The sequence below is a fragment of the Aethalodelphis obliquidens genome, unplaced genomic scaffold (assembly GCF_003676395.1).
Source record: "Aethalodelphis obliquidens isolate GAN/ISIS:26980383/991018 unplaced genomic scaffold, ASM367639v1 scaffold44, whole genome shotgun sequence".
Lineage (NCBI taxonomy): Eukaryota > Metazoa > Chordata > Mammalia > Artiodactyla > Delphinidae > Aethalodelphis > Aethalodelphis obliquidens.
The window spans coordinates 11822171-11841990 of record NW_020837988.1 but is presented as its reverse complement, the minus strand read 5'-3'; the positions used below and the strand labels follow the sequence as shown (position 1 = coordinate 11841990).

Sequence of the window (19820 nt, the reverse complement as noted above, 5' to 3'; positions counted from 1 at the left end):
CAAAAGAGGCTTCCTGCCTCCTACACCTCCTTGCTTTCCCCAGGCACCTTGGTCTGGTATAAACCATTTCCACTTTCATATTTATATGGAACCCTTCTGAGGACTGCCATCCCCATTAAAGTGCTTCTCTGACATCGTCCTAGACATCATAGCTTTGTAGGAGCTTTAAGATCATCTTATGTCCTTCAGTCATTGGGGTAGCTTCAGTTAATGTCAGATGGCAAGGTGGTAAACCTTGAGAGTGGTAAACCCCCCTCAAGTGGAAGTTCTCCTGTCCAAAGTCCCAGCAGCCGTCGCTGGGGGGTGCTCACAGGCTCTCACCCTCCACACAGGGCCACCACACAGAGAATCTGTCCCTGACTAGCACCCCAGCTTCTACCCCCACACTGTGTGGGCTCAGCCAACCTTACCGGTTCCCATTTAGCATGTCCTGAAAGGCAGTTACATGCCTTCTGTTTTATAAGACTAGGTGGGGGGAATGTTCCCCAGGCAGGTACAATGTCCGTCCCCATAATACAATCAGGTAAAACAGATGCAACCACTTCACACAACGCCTGTTCAAACATGCCAATTCTACACACCCTTCCCTTACTTCCGTCAACTCTTACATTCCTAACTGTGGCCTCCGGTGTTTCAGTTTTACAACACTGGGTAGGGGAAGTGTCCCCAGCCATCCCTGTAAAATCCCTGTAAATTCAGGTTGGGAGAGACAACTTCTGTACATAATACTTGCCTAAACATTCCAACTCTCATAACCCCACCAACCGTGACACTGTCACATCCTCTCAGTCTGACTGCATCCAAGTCAGGGCTTCACCAGGCTTTTGGTACCAGTCTTTGGGCTCCTGGGTCAAGGAGTCCTGGAAACTTCTCTTCTCCACCCCCTATTTTACCCACTCTTGTGCAGAAGTCCCCAGCGAGGGGTTGAGCCAAGAGACCCAGGCCTTCAATCTTTATCTTGGTTAACTGACCTAACTGTTGACCCAAGTGATTGCTGGTTGGGATTCTCAGTGTAATCTCTGCCTTCCGGCTGTTAAATGTCTCCAAACTGGGGTAAACAGAGCAGACGTGTTTGGGGCCCTTTAATGTTGGGGCTCAACATAGGGTCCCTTTGGTCTGCCCAACCTAGGTATTAAAACCTTTGTTTTAACCCCATCAGTGTCTGTTTTATTCAACCCATTTCTTTTTTTTTTTGGCCACACCACGAGGCTTCCAAGATCTTAGTTCCCTGACCAGGGATCAAACCCGTGCCCTCTGCAGTGGCAGCTCAGAGTCCTAACCACTGGACCACCACGGAATTCCCCATCCCATTTCTTTTCTTTTCTTTTTTTTTTTTTGCGGTACGCGGGCCTCTCACTATTGCGGCCTCTCCCGTTGCGGAGCACAGGCTCCAAACGCGCAGGCTCAGCGGCCACGGCTCATGGGTCCAGCTGCTCCGCTGCATATGGGATCTTCCCGGACCGGGGCACGAACCCGTGTCCCCTGCATCTGCAGGCGGACTCTCAACCACTGCGCCACCAGGGAAGCCCCCCATCCCATTTCTTAATAACCATCTAAAGGGGGGTGGGGGAAGGGGGAGGTTTGGGGTTAGCAGATGCAAACTATTATATATAGGATGGATAAACAAGGTTTTACTGTATAAGCACAGGGAACTATATTCAATATCCTGTGATAAACCATAATGGAAAAGAATATGAAAAAAAAGTGTGTGCATATAACAATCACTGTGCTATACAGCAGAAATTAACACAACATTGTAAATCAACTATACTTCAATAAAAATAAATAACCATCTAATGACTGCTATCCTGCTCATCCCTTCCTGATTCCTTTTTTCTGTCTCTTTCAATATTTGCTCTATTCATCTTCTCATAACCCTTTAAAAATTTCCACCTTGTTGGGAAGAGCCCCTTCACTCTGCCCTGGGCCTCTCTCCATTCTCTTGTTAGCTAACATACTGTTCTCTGCAATACCCTTCAGTGCAAGCTGAGATAGCAAATTCCCTAAGGCTTCCCAAATTGTTTTTCGATTTTGCAGTAAGAGGGTGCCCAAGTGAAAGGGGCTCCCTTAATCACAGCATTTACCGTGACCTGGGTAACAGGCATATTCAGCAGCTGAATATCCCAGTCATCATAAAGCCAGTCCCACTGGCTTGCATACAAAGGATACCAGTGGCTTCATCTGGGGTGTTCCACGTGGCATTTACAGGGGGAGTAATATGTTTAGATAAGAGATATACCCATATATTCATATTTCATTTCTACTTACTGAAAATTCTTCTGCGGCCATTCTTCCTCCATTAAAATCAGTCTTCCTGGGCCAAATTTCACAGGCTTAAAAAACTTTAAGAACATCTTATTTCTTCTTTGAGTCTTCATTTTTTAAAGTCAGGAATGAATTTTACTGTTCTGACTGTAATAGGGAAGAACCTTGTATTCTATGACAAGTTTATCACTAAAGGGATGTTGCCTATTAGCTTAAATTACACATAATGGCCCATCTCTGGGAACCCTGCCTCCCAGGTAATGAGCATGAAGCTAAAATTCTTTTTTTTTTTTTTTTTTTTGCGGTACGTGGGCCTCTCACTGTTGTGGCCTCTCCCGTTGCAGAGCACAGGCTCCAGACGTGCAGGCTCAGCGGCCATGGCTCACGGGCCCACCCACTCCGCGGCATGTGGGATCTTCCCGGACCAAGGCACGAACCCGTGTCCCCTGCATCGGCAGGCGGACTCTCAACCACTGCGCCACCAGGGAAGCCCGAAGCTAAAATTCTTTTAGCTCACAGGAAACATCCTGACCAGGTGCACCTGTGAAAGGGTGCAGGAGGAAAGCAACACTCCTGTCCAGAGTCTGGCTGGAACCAGGACTTTTACCCCCTTTCCTTTCAGTATAAAAGAAGCCTGAATTCTAACTTGGGAAGATGGTTCTTTGGGATGCTAGTCCACCACCTTCTCAGTCTGCTGGCTTTCTGAAAAAAGTTGCTATTCCTTGTCCCAACACCTCGTCTCTCAATTGGCCTGTCATGTGGCGAGCAGTATGAGCTAGAACTTGGTAGCATGACCAGTTTTTCTGTTGATTAGTTTTACCAATCCCATTTTTCTCAGGCAAGTTTTTGCACTTTCAGGACTCCCACAGGACACGATTCTCCTGGTGGTCTGGGGTCCTCTTCCCATTGTGCGGTTGGCTGTGTTGTCCGTGGCAGCACCACGCCTCCCTCTACTGGGTAAATGCTGACAGCGTGTAATGATGTCAAACACGTGAGAAGTTGCGGACAGTTTTCCCCACTAGGGAGACTTGTTTAGCCGAGTGCCCGATGGGGTCGCAACCCTGCAGGACGGTCCTTCTGGAGCCTCAACTCAATTCTGACACAACCCACCCCGAGATACAGATTCCACAGGTTAAGAGCTCAGTCTTACAAAACTGTAAAACTGCCCCCCACCTCCTTCAAAGGCCAATCACAAGCTTGAGTTGTTACCTCTGTTTTTGACCGACCAGCTATAAATCAGAGGTTCCCAGGACCTCTCCTCAGGTTCAATTAATTTGCTAGAGCGACACAGACTCAGAGACACAGTTTACTTACTAGATCACCAGTTTGTTATAAAAGAAAATGACTCAGCCAGATGGAAGATGCATAGCGCAAGGTATGGGGAAAGGGCAGAGCTCTCATGCCCTTTCCAGTGCACCACTCTCTCCATATCTCCATATGTTCACCAACCTGGAAGCTCTCTAAACCCTGTCCTTTGGGTTTTATAATTGATTGAATCATTAATTCAACTTCTAGGCCCTCTCCCCTCCCCCGAGGTTGGGTAGTAGGGGGTAATTGGAACTGAAAGGTTCTAACCCTCTAATCACAAGGTTGCTTCTCCTGGCAGCCAGCCCCCATCATTTGGTGAGCTCCAAAAGCCAATTCATTCACCTCACAAGAGACATCTTTGTTGCTCTAGTAAGAAAATTCCAAGGGTTTTAAGAGCTCTGTGCCAGAAATGGAGATGAAGACCACATCTACATTTATACATAAAGCACACTATCACACATCGATTCCAAATTGTTTTTCAGTATTCTCCCTATGGATGTCGAATCCACTGGGGTAGCCTTCAACTCTGTGTTCATTAATGGGCTAAACCAGGACTTTCTTGGTTAAGAGAATTACAATAGAATGGGAAACTATGTCCTCTCCAGACTTAATTTGGCAAACCTGCACCCTAGATGATTCTACTAAGAAAAAAACCATTAAAATCCTTAATATCCAACTTCAGCAGATGGAGTTCCCTAAGCAAAGTCCTCTCAGCCTCCGTCATTACTGTAAGAAGCCAGGATATTGGAAGAAAGACTTCTAGAAACCAAAACGCTCCAGGCATCTTCAGTCAACTCATCTTTCCAATGTCCTCCCACTTCCCAGTGATGGGACTCCAAGGAATCTGGCGCTTTTCCAAGCCTCCCTCTTACTCAGATCAGAGAAACAACTCTCCAGACTGGGAATGAATTTCTATACTGGAGCTACACTCTCAGTGCTCAAGCCCATTACTACTGAACAGCCTGTGCCTCGGAGCACAATTCCAATAGTGGAGTTTCCAATAAACCTTAGCAAGTCATGAAAAAAGACAGGAATCCACAGGACTTAGTGCTCTTCCAACAGGAGTGAACACATCATGCCCTTACACCAGACTGGTGGTAATAAAGTGAGGGGGCTGGTTGATATTGCTGTTTAAAGTGTTGCACATTGTGAATTTTAATACCAGTGTGCAGGCTTCAATGTTGCTTTTCCAAGTAATGAATTCTCAGCTGACGATATCGAACTTTTAAAAAAATTTTTTAATGTTTTATTTTTGGCTGCATTTGGTCTTCATTGCTGCACGCGGGCTTTCTCTGGTTGCGGCGAGCAGGGGCTACTCTTCGTTGTGGTGCAAGGGCTTCTCACTGCAGTGGCTTCTCTTGTTGCGGAGCACAGGCTCTATCTAGGCTTGCGGGCTTCAGTAGTTGCAGCACGCAGGTTCAGTAGTTGTGGCTCATAGGCTCTAGAGTGCAGGCTCAGTAGTAATGGTGCACGGGCTTAGTTGCTCCGCGGCATGTGGGATCTTCCCGGACCAGGGCTCAAACCCGTGTCCCCTGCATTGGCAGGCGGATTCTTAACCACTGTGCCACCAGGGAAGCCCGATGATATCAAATATCATGCAGCATTTTGTGGGAAGCTGTTGGATCCAGGGTTGGTGTCACATTCCCAAAATAAAATCCAGAAAAACTGTCCACAATGCTCCCTCCCAGGAGCTCCAAATTGCCTGATGGACCATTCGACGTTTGCCAAGTGGGTTTCACAGAGCTGCCCACCATCTCATGGGTATAAATAATTCCTGGTAATGATGTGCATGTTTCCTCAGTGGACCGAAGCTTTTCCACGTAGACAAGCCACTGCTGCTCTGTGGCTAAGATCCCATGGGAGAGGAACGCTTCTTGAACTTCATAGTGATTGGGGATCCCACGTTATTTGGTCAAGTGCCACGAGTCTGTGCCATTTGGCCAGTTCTCATCAAAACCCCCTTGGGTCGGAGTAAGCGCTAATGAGAACGTGATCGGAAATCTCCCCCTAATATCAGGAGAGCTGGCTGATTCTGCAGCCCAACAATTATCACTTGACTCACTGGCTAAAATACTTTTAGACAACCACATAGCCTTCGATTTCCTACTTGCTGAACAAGGAGGCATTTGTACGATTGCAAATACTACCTGGATAAACACTTTTGGAGAAGTAGAAACTCAATTACACAAAATGAGGACACAAGCCCAAATTTCACCTGACTCTCTCTGGTCCTTGGATTTGTTCAGCTGGCTACCTTCAGGTCTAGGGTCATGGTTTAGAACCGTCATACAAACTAAATGTCATATTATTTTTCATTCTGCTTTGCATGTTTTTTATGGTTTTGTTTTGTTTTGGCCACACCTCGTGGCTTGTGGGGTCTTAGTTCCCCAACCAGGGATTGAACCTGGGCCTTTGGCAGTGAAAGCACAGAGCCCTAACCACTGGACAGCCAGGGAATTCCCCATTTTTAAACTTTGTACATGTTGCCTGTCAACCCCCTGTAGAAATGACACAATGAATAGTATGATGTTGGCTCAATGCCTTGAGATGACTGCCCATGCCTGTACCTTCATAAGACAAGATTTTAAGAGGGAAAATGGCTGAGAGTTCCTCCTTCTTTGTTACTCAAATGTGGGCTCACTTGGTTTCAATCACTATGCCCTTTTCCTCTGATGTGAGACATGACGTCCAGGAAAGGTCCTGGTGCTGAGGGACAAAACACAATTCCACTAAAACTGATCAGTGATGCTCTCAAGGAAAGATCTTCATCTAAAGGGGGGAATGTGGAAATGAGCAAAGGAAAGCTCAGTCAGAATGGGGTAGGGAAGCTATGATGGGAGGGCTCTCAAGCATGCATCTCTCACCACAGCTCACAGACCCAGCAGGAAGGAAGGTCTCCATCTGGCCCAGCGACAAGCTACCCACTGATTGCAGCCAATGGAAAACCACCAGGGCCCTCCTAATTTCCTCCTAAAACCTAATAAAAGCTGACCTTCCGTTTGTCTCCTCCAACTTGCCAGTTTGCTTGTCCTAAACTGAAATTCTTCTGATTCCAAATAAACTCATTTTGGCTAAAGACCTTATGCCGTTCTTAAGGTCAACACCTTTAACCCGGGCCGAGTGTCTTGATGGCTGATCCTACCTGGGTTCTGTCTCTAGGGATGACCTGAGTGTGGGCTCCATTTCTGAGGGGTGATACCCAGCTTGTGGGTCCATCTCTGAGGGGTGACCCCTGGCCTAGTCACCATCTCTGATGGTAAAGCCAGCCTGAGCTAAGTTGATCCGTTTTAGGGGCACTCTGACAAGGGCCTGAGGGAATGTAATTTTCACATTTCATGTGACCAAAGGCAAACGTCCCTCACCACGACCTGTTTCCTCATTGCCACATTCATAACTGTACTTGCACTGTATCCAAGAAACACTGGTGTTTCTCAGCGACCCCACCTCACCCCTTGCTCTTGCTGCCCTGCCTGTCTCGGGACCCTATTGTCAGAAGGATGCCAACATTGAACCAGAGATGTGCTGCCTGCCCCAACTGCCATGTGATGGGGGCAAATCCTGGCTACTGCATAGCAACCAGCGCCTGGTCATCCCACGCGGGGGCCGGGGCCACCCGCCATGCAGAAACACACCCCTGAAAGAGTGACAGCCCTGATTCCAGGTAGAGCTTCCACAACTTAAATTTTTTAATTCAAAAATAAACTTTGCAATGGGAGAGGCCACAACAGTGAGAGGCCCGCGTACCGCAAAAAACACAAAACAAAAAAATAAACTTCATTACATAAAATGCAAATTTGGGGAAGAGCAAAACAGATTCCACAGAACTCCACGCTCATTCTCTAGGATTGTCAGTACTGAGGCCTGGCGCTGACTGAGCTGTCCAGGCCATCTTTGCTGGCTAGAGAAGCCCAAGCCGGAGAGAGTGAGGGAGCCCGGCAGCTGTCCTTCTCCAACGGGGCTATGAGTGGCCTGCCCCTGTCCTTCCATGTTCAATTGCTAACAGTCTGTAAGCCCCATCCCCATTCTCTCATTTGTATCCCACATCTGAGCAGGATGATAAACCCAGGTGCTCCCTCCTTTGGCACCTGTGGGAGATTCAAACCTCGCCGGGCCCTGCCCTTGGCAGGAACTCACACGGCCCCTCTGACCACAAGAAAGTCCTGGGCTGGGCTCCTGTCCTTGCTGTCAAGCCACTCTAGACCTGCTGGAGAGCCCTGCCCTGTCCTCCCCAGAGACCTCGATGACATAAGGACCCAGCCTCCCCAAACCTCGATGTGGGTGGCTCAGTCTCCACACCCAAACATGAGCTGGGGTGGCTCCACCTGCCCTGCGAGGACTGTGACAGCAGTGCCGTGAGCTGGTCTAGGTGGCCTAGATGCTGACCCCCGCCCTTTCCCCACACCAACCTGCTGCCTGGCTCTCGCTCTAGCTGTACTGCTCTGTCGAATCCAGCAGAGCCTCGCTTATGGATTTAGTTAACCAAAACCGGCAGTGTCTACAACTAACTGGTATCTAGGGACAGGATTATGGGATTGGCCCTCTGTAAAGTGGCCCTAGGTTGTGTCTCAGCCTGGACCTCTGTTTCAGAACAAAGCTATATGTGACGCTAGGCTCAAGGGAATGATGCTGGCTGCATCTCACCCAGGCACTGGCCCCATCTCTGGGGGCTCAGGAGACAGACGACGCCCTGTGTGAGACATGGGGCCGGCGGGTGGTCACTCACGAAACAGCAGTCTTTAGGGAGAAAAAACAGGAGCCCTCTCCCCCACTTGAGTCCCAGGATGTGTGCCAGGGAGAGGACTCTTGACTGCAGGCCATCTGCCCATCTACCCCCAACCCAGGTGCAGCGTCTCTGGTCCCTCACCATCACAGCTGCATCTTTGGTTTCTTCCCAGAACGGAGGTGGGGTGGCCGTGGTGACTGAGCCCCCTGCCGCTGCTGCTGCAGTTTCTTTAGCGCCCTGTAGGCGTTCACAGCCCGCTCTCTCTCCTCCGCCACGATCCGCTGTCTGGCCAGAGAGGGGGTCAGAGGCTGGGACACACCGCCAGGGCTTAAAAGCATCTTCAGCATCAGCGATTTCTTGCCAGGCTGAGGAAGAGAGAGAGGGAGGTTGAGGCACAGATTCAGGAAGGAGGGGAGGTAACAAAGAGCCTAGGCCAGCCCAATAGCTTAAGCCCAGTGAGAACATGGTGCTCTCCACCTGTGTGCCCTGAACCAGGCAGCACCGAGGGGCAAAAAGGGCAACTCCCCCACCCCTGCTTACCTGGTCCCTACTTGTGCTCATCCTGGGCTTGGCAGTCAGCTCTGGGGGCTGCAGGGCAACCTCACCAAACTTCACCGTGTCTGGAGGGGCAGAGAAGAACAACTGAGGCCTGCTGCCCACACAACCACTGCAGCCCTGGAACCCGGAGCCACTGTCCACCCACCCACCGACCCTGGGGAGACAAAGCTGCCCCGAACCAGGGCTGACACAATTGCTTTGTGAAGAGCTACCTCGGAGTAGCTCCTGCTCCAGCCTTTCTGCTGCCTTTTCCTCCCTCCTCTGCTGGACCTTAACCAGCCGTCGCTTCTGGAACCTGGGAAGAGAGCACAGTGCTGTTCACTTTCCTAAACTCTCAATTCACTGGACTCAGGAAGAGGCAGAGGTCACCCCTGCCCACGAGGGATGCATCAGGAAAGACCCCAGGTGGCTGCCTCTGAACCCCAGGACCCACAGAGAGCGCTCCGAACCTAGGAGGCCCCGCCAAAGTTCCAAGTCAGGGGTCCTCAGCGGCTGCGGCTGTACCTCTACAGCCCATCGGACAATGTCTGGAGATGTTCTGTGTTGTCACAACGTCGGGGGGAGAGGGGTGCTCCTGGCACCTCATGGGTGGAGGTCAGGAATGCTGCTCAACGCCCTACAGTGCACGGAATGGCCCCCACCCCAGAGAATCAGCTGTCCCAAGTGTCAACTGTGCTGCTGTGTGTAAACGGCCCCGCACAGCAACATGTGTGACATGGTCCCTTATTGTTACTAGAATCAACGTTCAATGAGTTTTAGAGATCACTGTGGCTTTAGGTGGTACCTGGGATATGTTTTGTGTGATGTAATTTTCACTGGCTAACGTAAGTACATGTATGGTAAGAATCTGGACGTAAGGAAACTCTACAAAGCTGAAAATGATCTAACTTTCACAGCTTTTAAAAGAATTTCTTCCTCTTTTTTTTTTTTTAATTTAGGCCACACCGCATGGAATACGGGATCTTAGTTCCCCAACCAGGGATCGAATCCACGCCCCCTGAAGCGGAAACTTGGAGTCTTAGCCCCTGGACCACCAAGGAAGTGCCCAGTTTTAGAGAAATTTCTGATGAAAGCCTGGCTTGATTCAAGACAAAAGTTGCAGTAAAGGCAGAAACACATCTCAAAAAGCATTTGTTTGCTGAAACTACTGCCCCAGCTCCCACCCACAGGCTCAGGGAGGTGGCACACAGCTTGCATCCCAGACTTCTCCAGGGCTGAGGGTAGGGATGGGCAGGGGAGCCGCAGCTGGCGGTGGGCTTCCTCCTGGTGCCAATTTCACCACTTTACCCACCAGGAAGCTGAGTCTGAGAGGTCACAGAACTTGTACAAATGACATAGCTACAGACTCTCAAATCTCTTCTGGGCTGGAAAGGTGAACCCTGGAAACCAGTTTCCGTGGGGTAGGCACAGTCCCCTGACGGCCTGCGGGCCCTCCTGGGAGGACACTGAGCCTCACTGTTTTTCTACTTCCCTGAAACAACTGGCCTGGGGTAGACAGCTGGCCCTCAACCTCCCTTGGCTCTTGGACACCTTGATGCTTTCCAGAGAGAGGCACAGACAGAGATAGGCCTTCGGAGCTCTGTGGGTTCAGAGCCTCCCAGAAACGCTGAGGTTAAGTGGCTGCGGTACAGAGAAAAACACCCACTGACTCCAGGTCCTGCTCGGCCTGAATCATGGGGTAGGTGGGGTGCCCCCTGGCAACAAGATGCTGTCAACACAGAAGAAATCGGTGGCACCCCACAGCCCTGCCTCCCAGCCCCTGCAGCCCCCACTCACGCTTTCTTCCTCTCTGACTTCCCCTTCTTGGGAGCCGCCTGCACCTCAGGCTGCCGGCTGGCCTGGTTCTTGCTGAGGAACAGCACATGCTGCGCCTCCTGCGCCATGCGCTGCACATAGGCCCTATCAGACTCCCACTTCTTCTGCTCGAACTTGGGTACAGCGATGTCCGGCTCCACTCCCTTTGCTTCCTTCTCCAATGTGTTACTGAAGGCCACCTGGGCTGAGGACAAAGGGAGACCTCAGAGGGGAAAGTCGTGAAGCGAAGGCAGGAGGGAGCAGGTGGCGCTGGGCTGGCCGCCCATGTTCATCTCCCCTCCCCAGGCCACGGGACGGGAAGACCACGTTCACGTGGGAGCTAAAAAGGATCTAAGATGCCAGCTGGGGGGAACCTGGGGTGGGACCCGTACAGCCCACTGGTACATGTCAAAGATGTCCTCTGCAGCTCGGTTGAAAAAGGAAACAGGAAACAACCTAAGTATCCGTCACTAGCTGACTGGCTGAGCGAACCCCCTACGTTCATCCAGAGACGTCACTGCACAGCTGCTGAGAGCTCGGTAGAGCTACGATAAGGACGTGGAAAGACCTACAAAATCCACTGGTAGTGAAAACCCAGGACACCAAACAATATAGAGAATGAAGGTATAGCTTTTACCTCATAAATATGTGAAAATATTCATATTTCCCCTGGGAGGGTAAACAAGACAGACAGACAGCAGTTTCTTTTAGGGGGAGGGAGCAGGATTGAAAGACCGGGAAGGAGGCCACGCCTCACCTCATACCTTTCAGTACTGTTTAATTTCACCACGTGTGTAACTTTATGTCTTTTAAATAACTTAAACCCCAAAAAGAGCTGATTCAATAGAGCATGGTTCAGAATGTGCCATCTTCCATCTGGGCCAGCGCCCTCCTCTACCCCTCCCCCTCCTCAACTCTTTATTTCACTATCGCTTTGGTAGCCATCTAACCCCCAATGAAAAGCCTAAGGTTGACAAAGAAATTACAAAACAGCATTCCTGAAAAATCAGTCCCATGTTTGGGAAAACAAATACCTGTACGTGTACACAAAACACAAACACGCTGGACCCCATTCCCCAACATCTGGAGTGTTATCTCTGGCAGAGGCTGACAGCTGGGCACCCTACCTGGCCTTGGGGGAAGAGTGGGAGGGATGAGTTTCTCAGGGGGTCTGATCAACTCCCTCCATAACCTCTAGAAACCATACACTTCTCTCCACCATGATTTCTGCACTCAGGTCCAAGGAACCATCATCATTTCTTACTTGCAAGAGCCTTGCTGGCCTGCAGTGTCCTCTCGCCCCCTCGACTGTTACACAGTGACCTTTCCTTCAAGTAAATCTGAACTGACCGTCCCCTCTGATGGATCTCCACTACTCCTGGGAGGGGAAAATCAACGCTTCCACCTTGGCCCAGGAGGCCCCAGGGGCTCCTTTTGGAGCCTCACCTGAAACCACACCGCCACCTGCTGCCAGCCACCACTCTGGCCCTGGTGACACCAGCCTTTGGTCAGTCCTCCACATGCTCCTGCACCGCCTGAATGCTGGGGTGTGGCAGATTTCTTCTGCCTGAAACGCCACTGAATACTTGTGCAATTAAGTAGATTCAAACACGCAAGGCTTTATGGCCACCCAGCATGGGCCTGCAGTTACCCTCTTTCTTCCTCTTCTTGTTACTGATGGGGTTTTTCATCTCCTGGCGGCTCCTCATGATCTCTCGGAGCCGGAAAGGGATTTCCTGTTCATCTTGGTTCTTAGGCTGGCAATTCACTTTCTTCTTTTCTTTGCTGGGAAGGAGAACACGGGGGTGAGACACGTCTCCAATCGAGCATAAGCAGAATCAGAGAAACCGAAGCTGAGCCTGGAGAAAGAAACTTCGCAGGCCACCCTGGCCGCTGTAGTGCGTGCCGGTCAAGGGAACACGGCCTCATCCTCGCCCGCCCGGAGGCTGTCCCTGGACCGGTTTCTCACAGGACGCTGGGTGGGAGGCGCTCCGAGAGCCCCAGGGAGGCCCGTCACTCCCTGACCTCGTCCAGGATAGCAAAGACGGCGCCCCGGAAGGTGACAAGTGCCACACCGGAGACTCCCTCACGCCTCCGCCCACCCGGCTGACCCTCCGGGCCGTCCACCGCACGGACCACACAGCGCGCTGGGCCCGGTGCGGGGAGGGGTGCCGGGGAGTCTTCAGGACGATGAGACCGGCACCCACCTGCGCGGCCCCGGCCGTGGCGCCGAGCGCTGCTTCGCCGGCTCCTGCTGCCTCCGGCCCTGCGGTCGCCCTGGGCTCCCTAGCCCAGCCGTCCCCGCCGTCCTCGCCGGCGCCGCAGCTCGGCGCCGGGTTCCCGCCATCTACACGCCCTGCGCTCAAAGGAGAAACCACTTCCGCACTCCCGCACGGTCCGGCCCCATGCCCACCATTTCCGCTTCCTGCGCTCACTGGGGCTGTGCAGCTCCCTGACGGGCCGGGATTGGCCAGAGCGGCCGCCATTCACAGCTCGGGCGGGGCCGACTGGGGGGCGCCTGCGCCGTGGGCCAGGCAGTGGGCGATGCTGCTGTGGAGTGTGGCTCGGGGAGGCTTGGCCGTGTCAGTCGCTGCCCGCGGCCTGGCAAGTACCGGCGAGGAGGGGGACGGGGTGCATTCGGGAGGCCGGGCCCCGCCGGGGCCGAGAAGCCCCGCTCTCCCGGCAGCCGGGCAGAGCCCAGGGTAGCGCCGGCGGGTTCTGAGCTCGTTCCCTCGTCCAGTACCTGTTGAACACCTGCTTTGTGCGAAGCCTTTGGGGAAACCTCAGTGTACAAGGAGTTGGCGCCCCTCGCAAGAGGAGTTAGAGAAATAAGTAAAGTTTGCGCCTGTGTTCAGTGCCCTGGAGACAGAGCAGGGAAGGGGACCCGGGGGCCGGGGTGGGGGCTGGAGGTGGGGAGAGGGCTGCCCACTGGCCTTTGGGAATGACTTGGGCTTCTCATGTGACAGAGAGAAACAGGGATGAAGGGGTGATGCGATTAGTCAGAATGCTCACGGGGGAGGGACGTGGCAGTACTGGTTGGAGAGGGAGAGGTGGCTGTGTGGGCTGGAGCTCACAGCCTTCTGCCCTCGCCATACTCCTGTCCACCGGGCAGAGGCATCTTAGCTGGAGGTGCAGTCTCAACCCCCACCATCTGCTGGAGGGCACGCATAGTGCGAGGCCTCGAACCCAGCATTTCTCATGAACCTGTGGCTCATCCTCGTACCAAGCGTTACATCCATTTTACAAATGGGAAACTGAGTCTATAGGTGAAGTAACTTGTCTAAGGTTACGGAGGAAGTGAGGAAACTGAGAAAGACGTGGAGCCCCCTGCCAGTGACAGGAGTCCGAAATTTCCCCAGAGCTGGAGGCAGGCAGAGCCTTACCAGCTTTCTGGAGACTCATGTGCTTATCTGAATCCTTAGGGGCCACTATCCAGCTGGGACTGGGGCCACAGGCTTCCTGGCGGTGGCAGCATTCTTCACAGGATCCGAGTCCATGAAGGCCACAGAGAGTTCAGGAAGGACCATGTGGAGGGGGGCTCCCAAGCAGGTGCAGCGGGCACTGGGCAGCCCGAGTCCTCCCTGCCTGGTGGGGGCCCCTCAGAACCCCTGTACCCGCCACCCCCTGAGCTCCAGCCCCCCACCAACTGCTGCATGAGCGGCTGCCCCAACTGCGTGTGGGTGGAATATGCAGACGCACTGCTGCAGCACTACCAGGACGGCGGGGAGCGGGCCCTGGCCGCCCTGGAGGAGCACGTGGCTGATGAGAACCTCAAGGCCTTCCTCCGGATGGAGATCCAGCTCCGTATGAGGAGTGGAAGCTGAGCCGCCTGGCCAGACAGCCTCACCCCGACAGACTCCTCCTCAGGATGCAGCACAGCCTCCTTTATCCACGGCCCCTTTGTGCAGCTGGTGTCGACGGGATTGTTTATTGACTTTGCCTGAGAATAAATAAGCTCTGTGTGGTGGTTAGACAGGAGGCTTTTGTGTTGTCATCCAGAGGCGTGTATTACCTCAAGGAAAGCACGTGCAGATGTCATTGTATGTCCACTGGGCACCTACAGCCTTCACCAACCTGTGAGGTTGGCTAAACCTGTTTCCTTGACTATTCAAGTGACAGTGACCCCAGGGGCCCCCTTCTATGTCCCAGCATCCCAGAAGTCCCAGAGGTCAGCTCTGGTTACTCTCAGTGGTGCAGCAGAGGGAGGACCATCCAGTCCTGAGAGGTTGCTGTTAGCAAAGCTCTGGCAGGCACAAATGCCCGCAGATGGCCTGGAATGTGCCCCATTCATCCAGCTGCAGGCTTTCAAGCTCTGATACCAGTGGCCTGGACAGACAGGGTTAAATGAATTTATGCCTGTTTTATCTTCTCTCATTTAAGGGAAAAGCTTGGGTTGTTATAAGGCTTCACAAAGAATTTGAGCTGATAAGCAGGCCTTCCCAGGTAGGGGCCTTCAATGTAAAGCCAGAGTTTCCCACAGAGACAGATCTGTGGACAAGAGAATGAAACCACACAGCCACAAAACGTGCTGCCATGCTAATGCCTGGGGATACACCCGGTAGTGCGGGCTGTCTTGGCCAGCTAGTGATGTCATCCAGAAGCAGTTTTGGTTGGTTCAGAGAAACATGATTATAGCAATACATGTTTGTTACACTTTATGTCAGAGAGCATCTACTCCAACCCTGTCCTACAGATTTGAAAATGGCCCAGGAAGAGAAAGGTTTCCCTAGAGACAAAAGCACAGCAGAGCCTAGTGGGCTTGGGGCCCCCGAAGGGGTCTACAACATGGAGGTAGATTACCTCAGAGATGTAGGAAGAGGTTTACTGTATTTTTCTCAAAAACACATATTTGTGAAAGATTTTCTATGTGTGTATGATACCAGGGCAGATCTTTGAAGTCCCAGGAGGAGGGAACTAGGGGAAGGGGAGAGATGTACAATAGAAAATGCACCACATGGCATGAGCAGTAGGTGCAAAGGCCCTGGGGTGGAAGAGGCTCCTTGGAGCACAGAGAGCAAGAGGAAGGGATGAGAGGTGAGGCCAAAGAAGTGGATCGGGACAGGCTATGCAGGGTTTTGGGGGCCACAAAGGCAGGTTTCTCAGCAGTCAGGATAGTAAGGGTGGGGAGGCCTAAGACAGCAGCCAGTGCCATCTCATCCTTGCTTCAAAAATGAGCAGCTTCGGGCTTCCCTGGTGGCGCAGTGGTTGAGAGTCTGCCTGCCGATGCAGGGGACACGGGTTCATGCCCCGGACCAGGAAGATCCCACATGCCGCGGAGCAGCTAGGCCCATGAGCCATGGCCGCTGAGCATGCGTGTCCGGAGCCTGTGCTCCACAACGGGAGAGGCCACAGCGGTGAGAGGCCCACGTACCGAAAAAAAAAAAAAAGAGCAGCTTCAGGAGAGTCTGGCTGTTCATGGTCACACGTCCCGTTCCTGCCCTGACCCTGCCCCCTGCTCGTCCTTCCTTCAGGCCCTTGACCGCACCTGAGCCGCTTCCCCCATCTCAGGGAGTCCTCGGTGCTGCTACCCACCCCACAATCTCATTAGTGTGGTGTCAAGGCACAGTCCTAATCAGATTACCCAGCTGCAGGATAAATGCCCAGCCAGCACCCTGCCTAAGGGAGGCCTGCCACTCACACCCATGGTCCCCTGAGACCTGCCCCGGTACTTGGTGAGTAATGACCTTCCCAGGTTGCTTTTCCTGGTGGCCACTTACCCAAGGGCGTTAGTGGGTATCTGCCCAGAGGGTGAGGAGTGGGCGGGATTTTCACCACCATCCTGAGGTCTGGGTCTGGGGGAGGCCACCTACTGCCCTGTTCAGAGAGGACACCCAGCCCATCACCTCCTCTGTTCCTCGTGCCAAATAGTGGTGCAGGCTGTCCCCCAGGCTAGCAATGGTCTCGGAGCCTCAGGCCACACACAGTCAGCCAACCTGAGTGGGCACCAGCCACAGGCCAGGCTACGGCCGGGGCAGCTTGGGCAGCGGTTTCCATGGGAACAGCATCTGATAGTTGGCTCTCTATCAGGGCTCAGAGCTGCCCACGCCAGGCCTGTGGCCTGGGACTAGAGAAGGGGTCCAGCTGGGCCTACACTACCTAGGCTGTGAGGAGTGGGTGTTGTGGGGTTTGAGCAGCCGGGGCCACCAGACCTGCTGCTGTCCAACTTGGACCCCGTGTAGATCCAGCTCCTGTCCCCTGGTTCCTCTCAGGCTGCTGCTGGTCCCGGCACAGAGACCGAACCTTAGGGAAGGAAGGTCCACAGTGGGGTCCACCGAATCCCAGGTGCCCCGGCACCTACAACCAGGCCTTCCTCGCTGGTAGAACCACCTGTTCTTGCCTCCCGGTTGATCTCAGCCCCTAATACTCTAACAGGCAGCTAGCGGTGGCCCCAGGCTGGAGTCAGGCATTGCAGCCCACAAGTGGGGAGGGGGGCAAGAAACAGGACCCGAGAAGTGGTGCCTGAGCACCGGCTCAGTGCCAGGGCAGCGGCTCCTCTCTGCATCATGTACTTAGCCCCAGAACTTTCTGGGCTTATAGTGGACCCTGAGGAATTAGGGTCTCCCTCTGGTGCTAATAGGCTTAGAGGAAGGTGAGCTGCCCCTGGCCTAGGTCACCAGGGCTTAGGGCCTCGAGGGGGGGACTCCGGGGGAGAGGAGGAGGGGAGGTCACCCTGTGCAGTGGGTTCAAGGACACCAGCAGGTGATGCTGGTGCCCAGTGAGTGGCTGGGGCGGGGTGGGGGGTGGGACGGGGGAGGTAGGGTATTTACCAGCAGAGGGAAGACGCTGCTGGGGCCAGGGCTACACAGCTCGCCTGGGCGTTTCATTGTGACACAGGCCCCTCCCCTGCCCGGGCACCCTGCCCTCCCATTTCTCAGGTTACCGTTATTGGCGCCGCTAGGTGCCTAACATGCCACCATGAATGAGGCCAAGTGTCCCACCCCAGGGATTGGGATGGGGAATGCAGGAGAAGGGGGAGGCAGTGAGGAGGGGCACACCGGGGGGCCACCCAGCACTCTCAGCCCCTGCCTGGGGCTCCCTGGGACAGGGGGCTGCTGTTTGAGTCATACTGGGGACCGGTGGGTCTCATGTTTCAGGGTTTCCTCTGCTCTGGTGGGTTGAGACCTGAGAGGTGGGTCGGAAGCAGGAGGGCCCACAGCGTGAGGGAGTCCAGAAGCTGAAGGTCACCGCGGGGTCTCTGCCAGCCTGGCCATGAACCTGGAGCCGCCGAAGGCCGAGATCCGGCCGGCCACCAGGGTGATTGGGGGGCCCGTCACTCCCAGGAAAGGGCCCCCCAAATTTAAGCAGCGGCAAACCAGGCAGTTCAAGAGCAAGCCCCCCAAGAAAGGCGTCCAAGGGTGAGCAGAGCTGTGGGAGGGCTGGCCCTGAGGGGGGTGGAGGGCCCACCTGCTGCACAGGAGGGAGATGGGGCCTTTCTGGTGCTAGAGGCCGTGGCAGGGGCCTTCAGGTTGGGGGGCTGGGTGGGGCCTCAGCCCCCCTTTCCTGGTGGAAGGTGGTCCCATCCTCTCAAGCAGGTGGTGCGGGTCTTGAGGGCCTGAGCCGGCCTGTCTCAGCGTCCCCCATTCCCTGGCATGGGGGGCGGGGGGTGGAGGGGACTCGGGGGGCAGGGGCTCCTGTCACCCTCTCTAGCTGTTCTTGTCTGGAAAGCACACCCACCCGCGGCCACCCAGACACTCAGCCACAGCCCCACCAACTGATATGTCTCCCTGCACCCAAAGAGCCCCACGTGTACACACCCAGGACACACTCAGACACACCGCGTTCCCAGGAACCTGCACTCAAGTGTATGCACACCCCCTCTCCGCTCTTCCTGGCCCTGACCGCTCTGTTCTTGTAGGTTTGGTGACGACATCCCCGGAATGGAAGGCCTGGGAACAGGTATGACGGCCACTAGCGTCCACCCAGGTCCCCCCCACTTGCCCACCCCCCAGTGTGCCTGGGGCCCCATCACCCCTGCCCCTGCTTCCTCAGGCAGAGGCTCACTTAGGGCACCACCCCCAGCTGTCCTTCATTTTTTTTTCCCAACTTCAAGCTTCAGACACCACCCGAGTGGGGTTGTTCCTACTCAGCGGGTCCACCGAGTGCTTGGAGGGGCTGGAAAAGACCAAAGCTCTTGCTGTCCCCTCCCCCCAGCAGCAAGGCCCACCTTCCTCTGGCCCCCTCCCTGGGCCTGCTGCACCCACTCTCTTCCTGGGCAGGGCGCCCATTCGACACACCCCAAAGGTGGTATGTCCTGAAAAGAGGGCTGTACACCCTGGACTTGTACTCTCACCATTGGGGTGTGGACAACAGGGCCCGGAGGGGATGGTGGCTCCTGGGGCCATGGGACCCTCCTGGAGCCACTGGCCCCCTTGTCCTGCAGACATCACTGTCATCTGCCCATGGGAGGCCTTCAACCACCTGGAGCTGCATGAGCTGGCCCAGTACGGCATCATCTAGCACTGGACCCCGGCCCTTGACCCCTCCATGCCGCTGCCCTTTCTGACCCCTGCTCAGGATTCCTGTGAGCAGGGCCGCCCCCCCACCGGAGGGTTCCAGAGTGTCCAGAGATTGTGTCTGGAGATCCCCGCAAGGCGGCGACCTCAGGCCCATGGAAGCTAGTTGCCAGGAGCCCACCAACTCCCTGCAGGATATCCTCTCCGGCCGGCCAGGCCTGGCTTAACTTCTAGAGACACTGGTCCACAAACCCTCTCCTCCCATGGCTGGAAAGCTAGGGCAGGCCTCCCAGGAGTGTCCCCTGTCCTGCCTGTCTGGGGGTGAGGACAAGCTTCCCCCACTAGCCCTTCCCAGCTGAGGCCCTTGCACTGGCGGAGTGGGTGGCAGGAGTCCTGCGGGCGTCAGTGAAAGAGCAAGACCCCTCTGGACCTGTCACACCAGCAGGATGCTTGTCCTTTCCAACATGGCCCATGTCCTGTTTCAAATAAAATTAGCGTGTCCCCCACCACTTGTCTGGGATGTGCTGTCAGTGGGGGCAGGGCCCAAGGGTGGAGTCTCTTCAGCAAGAGTGGACGGATGTGGGCACTGGTGGCAGAGATAGCAGGGGCCTGGCCAGGCTGAGGGAAGGAAGCACATTGGGCACTGAGCCAGGCTCTTGATGGCTGGATTGGGGCAAGGCAGGCAGCCCCACGTACTCCGGGGGCCAGAGCTCACCTAT

The 19820-nt window shown here is 54.3% G+C and overlaps 3 protein-coding genes across 3 annotated transcripts; 2 read left to right on the top strand and 1 right to left on the bottom strand.

Moving 5' to 3' along the window:
• Positions 1-7228: 7228 nt before the first annotated feature.
• CCDC137 (coiled-coil domain containing 137) lies at positions 7229-13020 on the bottom strand. Its single transcript, XM_027081005.1, has 6 exons — positions 12856-13020; positions 12300-12433; positions 10631-10853; positions 9067-9149; positions 8837-8916; positions 7229-8661 (listed from the first exon to the last, which is right to left on the bottom strand). Exons 1-6 carry the CDS (start codon positions 12993-12995, stop codon positions 8440-8442), a joined length of 882 nt encoding a protein of 293 aa, XP_026936806.1. The 5' UTR covers positions 12996-13020; the 3' UTR covers positions 7229-8439.
• Positions 13021-13133: 113 nt separating this feature from the next.
• OXLD1 (oxidoreductase like domain containing 1) lies at positions 13134-14626 on the top strand. The gene is made up of 2 exons (XM_027081006.1): positions 13134-13252; positions 14071-14626. Exons 1-2 carry the CDS (start codon positions 13193-13195, stop codon positions 14470-14472), a joined length of 462 nt encoding a protein of 153 aa, XP_026936807.1. The 5' UTR covers positions 13134-13192; the 3' UTR covers positions 14473-14626.
• Positions 14627-17839: 3213 nt separating this feature from the next.
• Positions 17840-19314, top strand: PDE6G (phosphodiesterase 6G). Its single transcript, XM_027080402.1, has 3 exons — positions 17840-18003; positions 18504-18544; positions 19029-19314. The coding sequence occupies exons 1-3, from the start codon at positions 17858-17860 to the stop codon at positions 19103-19105; spliced, it is 264 nt and encodes an 87-aa protein (XP_026936203.1). The 5' UTR covers positions 17840-17857; the 3' UTR covers positions 19106-19314.
• Positions 19315-19820: the final 506 nt, after the last annotated feature.